We start from the raw sequence: 11,649 nt of genomic DNA, 5'->3' as shown, positions 1-11,649 counted from the left end.
CTGTTTACCTGTAAGCAATAATCAATTCTCTCCAGGATGGTTGAGAAGTTAGGCCTGTCTTCAGGCTGGTGCTGCCAGCTCTGAGTCATTATACGGTACCTAAAAGCACACATGAGCACCAGCAGAAAATAGATAATTACTCCCATTTCATGCAGCAGCAGAGAGAGTGCTGTTTCTGCTGCTTATTAACACATGTCTGATGAATCTATTGTAACTCTCTGCTGTGAAGGCTTCATGCAGACCTAAAGCGTAACCTCCCATCAGTTTGACTGATTGTTAAATGGCGGATGCAGATCACTGAAGGGTTCATTTAATGGCAGCATGTAGGTAGCATCTACTTTGCTCTCAACCCCACACAGAGTGAACGTTTTGAGATATTTAACCAGCATGGACAAGCTTGTGTGTAGTTCTGCCAACAGCTAAAAGTGCACCATGCTCTGAGATGCCCTTACGTTGGCTTGATTCAGACAACAGCTGGACAGGACAATCAGTGGTCTCTAAAGTGGTCTTGAGCAATAGTTCTCCAGGATTCTTTAAGGTTATTTTAAAGTTTTTCTTTGAACATTGGCTACTTTTTCACAACTTTTCAGTCCTTGTATCCAACCATTTTCAGAGTTAAAAAAAAAAAATTAAGCTATTTAACACTAACCTATGAATCATTCAAGGATAACAAAAGGCTCCTAACTCAAGAGTAGAACCAGTATTCTGTCAAACACGTAAAAAGATGAGCAAAGAATACATATTAAATTGTATCTTTAGGCATTTTGTTACTGGCAGCCAGTCACAAAGACACATCATTTGTTCCTATTTCTTTAGTTCTATCTATAAAGAAAATGTCAAAATGAGTCAGGACAAGTGGAGGACAAAAGAAGAAGTGTGAGGAATAAAAAACTATCTACAGCAGATGAACAGGATCTGAAAGTGATGTCCTTAAGAAAGAGGAAAAAATCCAGCAAAGACCTGACAGGACCTGAGAGATGCATCTGGACCTTCAGCTGATCCATCTACTGTTGGCCCAAGCCTCATCAGAAATGGTCTCCATGGAAGGGTGGCTGTCAAGAAGCCATTCTTAAGGAAGGGAAACAGGGAGAAAAGGCTGAGCTGTGCCAAATGACACAAGAAGTGGACTGAAAATCAGTGGCAACAGGTCTTATGGAGGGATGAATCCTCCCCAGAGCCCGGACCTCAACATTATTGAAGCAGTGTGGGATCATCTGACAGAGAACGGAACAAAAGGCAGCCCACATCCAAAGAAGAGCTTTGGGATGTCCTTCAAGAAGCCTGGAGAACTATTCCTGAATACTACTTAAAGAAATGACAGAAAGCTCGTCTCAGAGGGTTCAGGCTGTGATGGAGAATAAAGGAGCTCAGACCAGATATTCACTTTAAAGCTGCTTAGAACTGTAGAAACTCTGTTTTTACCTTTCTTTTCTTATGCGAGAGACTATAGTAGACCTGAGAGAATCACGTGAAAACATTCAACACCCATGTGTGGATCTGCTCTTACACTGGCCCGGGACAGTTTTTAGGTGGGTCCATTCTTCCACCGTTGGTTACAAACTCCAGTACTTCCTGGTTACTGCGACTTGGATACGGCATGTAGCCCAGTGAGAAGATCTCCCACAGTAGCACCCCAAATGACCTTTTTGAGACAAAGATAACGAAGACAGATTAGTTAAAGGGTGAGAGAGAGAGTGGATGAGACTAGAGCCAAATCAAGTGAGAAATTGAGGCATCATTAAAAATGAAAGCAAAGGACAAGACACAGACAAGATGTGGAATTAAAAGAAAAGGGATCAAATCCACTGAAGGACAGAAGAAGGTGGAAACTCAGACAAAGAGGGTGCAGCTGTCTGAGTGTCTTAAATGAGTTCAGCTCACCATATGTCTGTTTTAGATGTGAAGATGCCCTCCATGAAGGCCTCAGGTGGCATCCATTTCACCGGCAACATGGCACGGCCCCCCTTCCTGTAATAGCTCGCCCTGCACACAGTTTAAATCCTAAATTAATACATGGCAATACTCCCTGTTTGCTCATTAAAAACAGAAACCTCCACTAACGGCACGTAAAAAGCAGAGAAATGGATAAAAAAAAAGGCAATAATCGATTCGTTGTTCGTCAGTGGCTGCATCAGTTCTCCGATCCAATCACATTTTCAGCTTTCTGACATGTCGGTGTTAGATCTTTATCTTTTAGAGAGGCAAGAGAGGGATTTCTTTTTCCCAGGCCGAGCCTTGTCTGAGCCATTTGCGATGCTGCCCTGTGCTTTGCGTTTGTAGGGAAATGATCTGATGTGTGCTATATCTGATTTTCAGTTCTGATAGAGGTCACCGTCCGGTTCACGTCTGTGAGCCTCGAGCACCGCCACTCAGCCCCCTGTCCACCAGGGAAAAACAAAGAACTTCCTCTGACAGTTGGAGGAAGTAAATAAATAAAATATCATCCTTAATGGATCTTGAAACAAACAACAACACATGACATAGGACACAGTGTCATTTTTCATGACTAAAGACTAAATACAGGAAGGAAAAAGGAGACCAAGCAGCAGCCAGATGCTGCTAATCAAACACACGAATTATTGATCATCAGTCAGTGTGAGCAGAAGTTTTGCTGCTCTGCAGCATTCAGGTGTGTGTTAACATGATGCCAAGGAGGAAAGACATCAGCAACGATCTCAGAGAAGCGAGTGTTGGCCCCCAATAATCTGGGAAGGGTTATAAGGCCATTTCCAAACTATCTGGAGTCCATCATTCTACAGAGAGAAAGATTATTATATTAAGTGGAAAACATTCAGGACAGCTGTCAATCTTCCCAGGAGTGGACGTCCCAGCAAGTTCACCCCAAGGTGAAGAAGCCCAGAGCTACATCACAGACTCTACAGGCCTCAGTTAGCATGTTAAAGGTTAAATCCAAACTCGAGGATTATGTGAAGATAGAGTTTGTCCACTCTGTACCTCCATCACACTCACTAAAACTCACGTAACTACACTAAGATAACATAGTTTCTCTCTCCCAACACACAGATGCAATCAGACTGCTAATTTTTCGTGATAAAAACAGGTAAACATTGAGCTCTTTTATTCTTCATCCCAGTGTTGTACTGACACTTCCTTTAATCCACACAAGTTCATCTGTAGCCTTGCAGCGTCTCATTATTCCGAAACCCTGTTTGACGTGAAAAAGTTTAAACGAATGCACGATCCAACAGGGAGATCTGCCAAGCCTTTCATCTGCTAAGAAATTAGAGCAGAGAAAAAATTTTGTCACAGAATCAACAGCAGAATCAACAGATCATCGGATAGAAAGTCGCACAAGAGTGAAGTCGCTTTCAGAGCACGACATCCCCAAGGAGCCACATTGGGAGTGCTTGATTTAATTGCTGATGTCAGTTTTTCAGGTGCCTAACTGTGATTTTGTGTTTATCTCTCAGCCTGGAGTCACGGTGCCGAGGCTTTATTATCCCTGCTCTGATGTCCCAGGGAGGGTGGCTGTTATGCTGCTTCGTGATGTGGCTTCACTGCTTTGTGACACCAGACATGGCGGTTTTTTGAGCTGATCACAGGGGGGGGCAGGTGCACCTGTGAGGCACCATGACCAGGCTTAATGTCAGCTGTTGTGTTTCATAGTTTTCCACAAGTCCTCACCCCAGTGACGTGGCGATGAATAAACAGTCATTACTGTTCATTTGATGGCAGTATTGTTGCCGATGGGCATTTAACATGGCTTTGTGTTGCATTTATTAATGTCAGCCTCGTATAGACGCATGCAGACGCAATAAAAGCAGAAGAGAAACCTTCAGACACAAGTTTCCGGTGTCCTCGTGTGGATGCTTCTTTCTTACTTTCCATTCAGCATCATCGTCTCTGAATCTAAGCCTCCTTAATCTTCAGCTCAGTTTCCAGTCTCTGTTGGAGTTGTTAGCCTTACTAATAAATATGTCCATATGTTTAATGACTAAACAAAGAGATTAGCAACCTCACATTCATCATGTCACAGTCTCAAACTCTGTAATCATGTTTTTTTTTTCATTTTTTAATCATTTTTCATGCTTTTATTTTGGAAATCTCACAGCATCACCTAAGTGCCCACTTGTGCAGCACTCTAATCTAACTGCATCTGTTTTATGAGGCAAATCCACTTCCTTCACTATCTTCTTTTATCAGAATGGACAGGAAAATTAGAGATCCCAAGGAACGGGGCACAAGGTATTAGCAGATTCCGACCCTGTAATTTCAGGCCGAGAAATGATGGCTTTAACCAATTCCTGTTGCTGACTGTATCATTTTATTGTAAGTGATAGAGTAACTGTGGCTGCTCTGCAGTAGCTTTTAGATAATCTGTCAAGCAAACACACTCTGTTGGTGATTGTTTTCTCTGCTTCAATGATTACGTGTAATTTTCCTCAAGGGCAACCTTTACTTCCAATAGTTTACTAAGAGTACATTTCCCTTTTAATCATATTATCGTTTGAATCGTCTCTGCTCACAGCTGAAGACACAGCACAGCTCTGAGTTAAAGTAAATGAGGATACAGAATCTTATTTACTTTGAGTTCCCACTGTGGGAAATGTCTTATTTTCTTACGGTTCTCACCTGAATTTGGAGCTAAATACACTGGTTTTATAGCAACTGCCGTACTTAAATGCTGCTTTTAGGTACAGAAGAACATTTCGTCTTTGTTTTCCATTTAATTACCGAGGCTGGGGTTCAGCTGCAGACTGATTTCACTGCATGAATACTACATGTCTTATTAAGCCTCTCAGCAGAAGCCGCATCGAATATTTGGACTTAAATGTCAGTTTTAAGACATTCGGGTGAGCAACAGCACAGCTTGAAAATGTGATCCTCCCTTTAGGCTTCAGAAGATGTTGTCTGAGGAGCCATGATGTCTTTTTTGCCTGTTGTCAGACATTTCATCCAAGATGCTATTGTCTGTTTTATTCCATCTTCCTGTTTTTGATTTTTAAATTATCCTCCCCCCCCCCCCCAATCTATTTGTCCAGGGAGCACCAGCTGAGCTCTTCCTCATGCCGCGTCACATTAACACCTGGAGGCTGCCCACTGTAATTACAAGTCAGAGCAGCTGGTGCTTCTCCTACTTGTCTGGTGGAGAAGGTGTTTCTGCTGCTTTAGGCTCAAATTGGCACCCGTCCAGCCCTATAGTTCTATTCATTATCAGGCGCTTGCAGTGTTTAGAAACAAGTGTTTGGGGGGAAAATTGACATTTTTATGACAAAATTAAATGCCAAACTGATTTACTCCCCTGCACCAGCATACGCTGCCAAATAAAGTAAAAAAAGAAACTGCAGCTGTGGCACCTGTGAAAAGAAACAACACCCTCTTTCAGTTCTAAGGTTCCATGTACAAGGAGCTAATAACATAAAAAAACATCTGAGGTCAGTACAACCTCAGATGAGCAACAACACATGACGTGTCATTATTCATTAGACAGAAACTAAGACGATAAATGTGTGAAAAGCAAAGTTTACCTGCGATTCAGCGGCTTGTAGTTCGTTTTCTGAGTGACGTTATCAGTCTCTCACATGGCTGTGGAGGAATTTTGGCCCCCAACACACACCTGAATGCTCCAGAGCAGCAAACTTGTGCTTTTATAGAGGAGCTCAAACTTACTGATGATGATGAATCAAATGTGTTTGTTTGGCTGCTTCTTATCCTGCTAATTCTTGTGGAAACTTTGCGGGTGGCGAAAATGTTCATATAAGGTTGTATTAACCCAGTAAGCACCAGTTCTGTTATCTTCTCAATGTAAACCCTTAAAAATGATGATAATAATAGATAAAAGATGCACTTTTCTTTTCATTTAGCGGGGGAATTTGTATCCAACGTCAGCTCTGTTGGAGCGTCCAGCTTTCTTTACTCAGACCTGTTTGGGTGTGAAAATATCCCTGAACAATAAAATAAATACCTGCATTTGTTCCAGCAGCTCTAAATAACCAATGCTGATGATCACTGCCAAAGCAGCAAAATATATCCTTTTAGAGCTGAGAACATTGTAGAGGTGGTAGGAATGGATGGCTGTGCAGACAAGTCTGTCTTAGTAGCCTGGGGTTTGCTTTCTAGTCACACAAAAACAATCAAATCAATTTCTTTTGAAGGAAAATGATGTGTCAGTTGCCTCATCTTACAACAAATTAATGATAAAAGTGAGGTTTCGTCTGGCTGCTGACAGAAATGTATCCTGGGCTGTGTCAGTGTAACCTGACACCAACCACATTCACAGCAGCCGCCTGTTCTCAGAGGTGCAGCTTCAGCTGGGGATTTATCACATTTCTGGCCTGTCGGTTTATTCAACGTGATTTAGTCCTGATATTTCCCTGTAGTTACCTGGGCTACATGCGTGTTTCCCCACCTATCAGTTCTTTTTGATGCTCTCTGCCTCTTTACTTTACCTCAGCACCCTTTTGCTGAACCTGGTGAACAGAGCTATCAGTTATTGATCTGTGTTGGAACTGCACCTGTAAATGTCTCGAGCCATCCCGAAATCTCCAATCTTGGCCACACGGCCCGGTCCTTTGCAGGTCAACAGGCAGTTCCGAGCTGCGATGTCCCTGAAAGAAGACACACATACACTCTGTGAGCACTTGCGTGGTTGGCTGGAGCATTATGGTGCATGGGGATGCTCAGAAACAGGCATGCTGAGCTTCTCACAGCCAGCTTTGTGTGTCATTCCTTCAGTTTTCATATTTTTTCATATATTAACATCAATAAGAGAGCGACTACAGATGCTTCCGTGTTGGATTTGAAGCTCAGCATCACTGCTAAGTTGCCCTAGGCAGGCTGGCAATATGTGCAGTTTCTTACAAGTGACTCGATTTAAACGTTCAACGGTACATTCAGGCAGAGTGAGTTTGAGAAGAAAACTCATATTTGCATTGCACTCGTTTATCTTTTCCAAAAGGAAAAGATATTCTGTTTCCTGTCTGCTGAAAAGAAAACTGAGCCCACACGCTGCAGCCTGCTCCTCAGACATCCAGCTCCCCTAACATCTGAACAAGTGACCCACTGCTCCTCACCAGACTACAGACGACCAAAAAATACCCCAAAATGAACCATCAGAACAACATCGTGTGACGCGGAGCGAAAACGGTATCACCGGACAGGAAAAGGATGGAAGCAAAGTCGCGTTGGGCCTCCACACTGTGGTTAAATTAGAAGAGAAATGACACAATGAGGATAAAATGGTGGTTCAGACTGATTTAAACTGACAGCTTTTTACAACAGGGACTCCCAAAGTTTGCAGTCGCCCCACTTCAGCGAGTCAGAAGTGTCTGAAACTCCTCAACTTATGAGACTTCAACACCACTTTGAATTTGATATAAAATGATTTGTCTCTGTCCCATTTCAAACATGTGCTGCAGCTAAAAGCGTCTAAATTAGCACCTTGATGCTTTTCTTCTCGTTTACAACCCGGTGACATTTAATTATCACTTCCAACACGAGTCTGAACTGCTGGAGTCAGTTGAACGGAGAAGCAGCTCAATATATTTGAATTGTTAAAGAACTCACAGGTCCTAAACTACAGAAAACAGAGGCTTTGTAATTAATTAATCGAAATTAATCGCATTTTAATCGCATATAAATATTTGACCTGAGAACAGTGAGAAGCAATTTTTTTCACATGTATTGTAGTAAACCATTGAATAAAGACTGAATACATAAGCTTAAGCAACAAAACATTGTTTTTTTTTCAAGGTGGTGCTTAACCAATCGTGCGCTTATCGGCGCTTCCATCCATTTTTTTCATTTCTTTATTCTTTTATGCCTTTTAGTGGACAGGACAGATAAAAAGAGACAGAAAGCAGAGAGGGGGGGAGTGACACGCAGTAAAAGGCCGTCCGATGCGGGATTCGAACCGCGGCCGACAGCAGCGAGGACTGTAGCCTCTATACAGGGCGTCGGTGTTCCAGTATAACCAGTATAAACGCCTGAAACTCATCCAGTGAGAAACGTTCTGTGGTGTAAAAATAAGTGCGATTAAAATGCGTTAATTTTTTTTAACGTGTTCATTTTGTGTAATTAATTAATCTTGATTAACGCGTTAAAGTCCCGGCCCTACTTTTTATGTCATTTACTGTCTTTTATTGTTTTTATTTCTCCTAATATATATGTTGTGAAGCACTTGAGAAAGATGCTCCACAGATAAACTTTACTGAGGGAACAAACACTTTTTTTACGAGTTAATACCCAAGCAATCCCCGTGTGATGGCTGGGGAAAATTCATGGAAATGATTTGCTTTTTCTCATTGACAAGGACACATTTTATGTGCCAGCTAAAGGCTGAAGAGAAGGACACAAATATTGTGAAAGTAGCACAGAGATGTAAGAGCCGATATCTCTAACTGGCTTCGTCTCATTTACAGTAAACTTTAACTGCAGCTCAAAGACCCATTTCACAGCAGGCCTTAGAGAAAAATCTGTGTTATTAGTCTGTTTTAACACCTGCGGCTGCATTACAAAGTTCCCCAGCACAGAGCTTCTTCACGGGTTACTATTGTGAGTACTAAGCCTGTAAAATAAAATAACCAAAGAGTAACACTGCGTGATCCACTGGCCAAAAAGCAGAAACACACAACAGAAATGAAGAAAGACAGAAAAGCCAGAACCAGAGAGCATTAACCCTGTGATTTAACCTGTCGAGGCGTATCACAGCTCATCATCCAACCCTGTAATCCCAGAGAAAAAGCTGCATTTTCCGAACACTCCTCCGTTCATTCGCCGCCCTTTCCTCAAGCTCAAGTAAACACATCTCCATATAACTAAATTTAACCTCAAGGACAGTGTTGGGGGGATTTTAATAAAAGCTTTGAAGGCAAAAGATGAGGCTGTGCAGAATATCATGAGCCTCCAGTAAAGGTGGACTGGTGCAGCTATATTGCGCCACGCTGGGCCAAACAGGGTTTAATAAGCTTTGTTTGTCACTGGCCAATGCCAAGGAAGTCAAAAGCAGAGCCCAAGGAAGGTGGATGTGCTTTTTATTGTCCAGATTCAAATGTAGAACCACTTGTGACCATAACTCATTTTAAACATGCACTTCAGCCACCAAGGAGTTCTTTGCACACAGATTCAGGAGACAGCTTTTAATTCTTTAGCCACATCCTTCACTAATCACAGTGAATATGGACACACTCTGCTGACTTATGGCTCGGCTACAGACCGTAAAAAGGCAAGCCGGCCACCCCATCTGGCTGCTGTGAAGCTAAACTCATAACTTGTCCTTTCTGCTATCAAACAAAAGGCACGAGGCGTGCGGAGTCCATATGTTGCACTGAGATACGAGTAGACATGAACAGATGAATCCCAGCAACTGTTACTGAATACACCCTGGCATTCCATATGTATACAATGATAGGCATACACATGCTGTGTGGCATTCTGCTTGATCTCTCTGATCTGTTTGGATCAGTCTTTTTTTCACAATCGTCCGCCATGTTTTAGCCAACACGCGGCTTATTTTCGCAGCTGCTTTTGCAAAGTTTGAGGCCATCTGGTGAATTACCTGTGTATAAACTGGTTCTCCTCGAGATACTGGCAGCCCTTAGCAATGTCTCTGGCCACGTTGAGAAGGTCAACCATGGTCAGGCTGGACGGTTGCTCCTGGACAAACAGAAGAGACAGAATTGTATATTCGTCAGCATATGAGGCAGCTGGCAAACTGGCAAACAGATCAGAGAATTCAGGGGCTCTGCCAGCAAAAGTAGCTTAAAGGGACTATAATCAAGAGAATTCTTTCTGACATTACACTGAAAACAATATGTTCTCACATCGACTGCTGTGTTTCTTACAAGTTTCAATCAAGATAGACAACTTTAAACCAATTAGATCATCATACAATCAAGAATTTAAGGTATTTCATTGGAAATCATTACATCATCATCACTGTAACATTCTCACCAAATACAAAATGTTGAGTTTTGAGCATCCATTTGTGCACTCAGATGTCTGGCTTGCTTTTAACATACTTCATAATTTGGCACTGCCACCACAGAAAACATGTGCACAACTTTGCCCCGAACAGATGACAAGATCCTCAAGATTGAGGAATGCTGAGTCGGGGAAAGAAGCTTTGCTTTTTCTTTCTAATTTAGAGCCTTTCGGGAAGGGAACAAGCATCCCGATGGTCAGAGAACATGAGGATGTTCACATATTTCTTTTGAACCAGTGCTGTCAACATTAATGATCTGATTGATACGTTAGGGGCCTTTTAGGGGACATTTAGCTATAAAAGTTGGTGATGTAGTGATGGGATCAATCAGAAACTGATGAGGAGTAGAGTGTTTTACGATGTATGTGTGTTTGTTTTTGGAGTGTCTTTGACTTTAATTTAACTTTGCATTTGGACTAAATTGCTTGATATATATTTGAATTTTATGAAGGCTTTTGTTTTTACTTGCTCAGCTCTCACAGCTGGAAGTACAAAGCATTTCTTTGGTTTATGATATTAATGATGTTGCACATGGTCCCTGACACAGAAAATGCTTGATAATGATGATAAGAATCATCCAAAAATGTAAAAATAAATGAATGCTAATAACTTTTTTAATTTAAGTTGATGTTTAGAAATATTTCTTAGTAGAAAATGTGCTTGAGGCATGATTTTATAATCTGCTTTTGAGTGAATAAACCAAACAGAGTTGCGTCATCAGCAGCTCTCTGTAAAGGATGTTATGTGCGTGGCTGTATTAATCAATAGATGTTTCAAACTGGAAACACAGAGACTCAAAACTAATCACCTGCATCATTTTTAAGAGAAAAACGGAGATAAGTCTTTAGGATGTATGACATGTAAATAATACCATTAGATGTCAATCCTTTAATTGATTTGATCAATCACAACACAATCTTACAGAGACGGGAACATGCTAATGGGACTGAAAGTGCTGTGTTAGGCTGGTTTAGGTCGTACTCCTCAGGGTTCTGTGCTTGGATTGATACTTTTCAGCATCTATTAGGTAATATTATTGGACAGCATGGCACAGATTTTCATTACTATGGAGATGATGCTCGGGTATACTCCACAAAGCCGGATAAAAGCATTTGTTAAAGGCATAAAGACCTGGATGACTCTTCATTTTCTGCTCTTTGTAATGTGAACTGGTGCTTTACATCCATATTGTACATATTTACATATATACAGGGAAGTTAATTGAAACGTCAGAAAGCATTAATAAGTGCTTGAATAAGGGTAACTGGACTGGGAAACTACATGATGGGGAGTATCATTACAGTCTCATGCGTCATTGAACCCCCTGACCAATTTGTGTGTCGTAGAGTCATTATCACCTCTGAAATGTCTACCTGCCTGAAAGGTCGAGTTTCGGTCACAGGATCCAAGGTGTGAATGATTGTGAAGCTGCCCGGGAGGAGAGACAATGCTGCACCGTAGGTTCTGGGAAGGTGATACCTGAGAGCACCTCCTCTGCTCAAAGATGCTTTTTACAGTTTAACATACATGCTTTCACTGACTCCTCCCTCTAACATCTGTCTTCTCTGTACAGAATGTGTACATTACTGTCCTCAGAGAGTCCCTTTTCCTTCAGATGGAGGTGCACGGCTGAGTTTTGACCTGAAGCGGCGGCTCTCCTTTGCTGTGCCATGTGCTGGTGGAGCTGCTGTTTGGTCTCTCCTGGA

General features: G+C 41.8%; 2 protein-coding genes across 2 annotated transcripts in view; one reads left to right on the top strand and one right to left on the bottom strand.

Moving 5' to 3' along the window:
- Nucleotides 1-11,649, bottom strand: part of alk (ALK receptor tyrosine kinase) — a 398,068-nt gene that overhangs the window by 2,817 nt on the left and 383,602 nt on the right. The window contains exons 24-28 of the mRNA XM_072364756.1: nucleotides 9,518-9,615; nucleotides 6,477-6,569; nucleotides 1,882-1,983; nucleotides 1,508-1,642; nucleotides 9-99 (exon numbers count right to left, since the gene is read on the bottom strand). Of these exons, the coding sequence (XP_072220857.1) occupies nucleotides 9-99; nucleotides 1,508-1,642; nucleotides 1,882-1,983; nucleotides 6,477-6,569; nucleotides 9,518-9,615 (519 nt within the window). The remainder of the gene's footprint in view (nucleotides 1-8; nucleotides 100-1,507; nucleotides 1,643-1,881; nucleotides 1,984-6,476; nucleotides 6,570-9,517; nucleotides 9,616-11,649) is intronic.
- The window catches only part of LOC140269771 (CAP-Gly domain-containing linker protein 4), a 61,376-nt gene that overhangs the window by 47,614 nt on the left and 2,113 nt on the right, over nucleotides 1-11,649 (top strand). The window lies entirely within an intron of this gene.

This window comes from Leuresthes tenuis, unplaced genomic scaffold, assembly GCF_036924035.1.
Source record: "Leuresthes tenuis unplaced genomic scaffold, fLeuTen1.0.hap1 SCAF_15, whole genome shotgun sequence".
Classification (NCBI taxonomy): Eukaryota; Metazoa; Chordata; class Actinopteri; order Atheriniformes; family Atherinopsidae; genus Leuresthes; species Leuresthes tenuis.
Note: the sequence above shows the minus strand (reverse complement) of the source record. Positions and strands in the feature narration are given on the sequence as shown.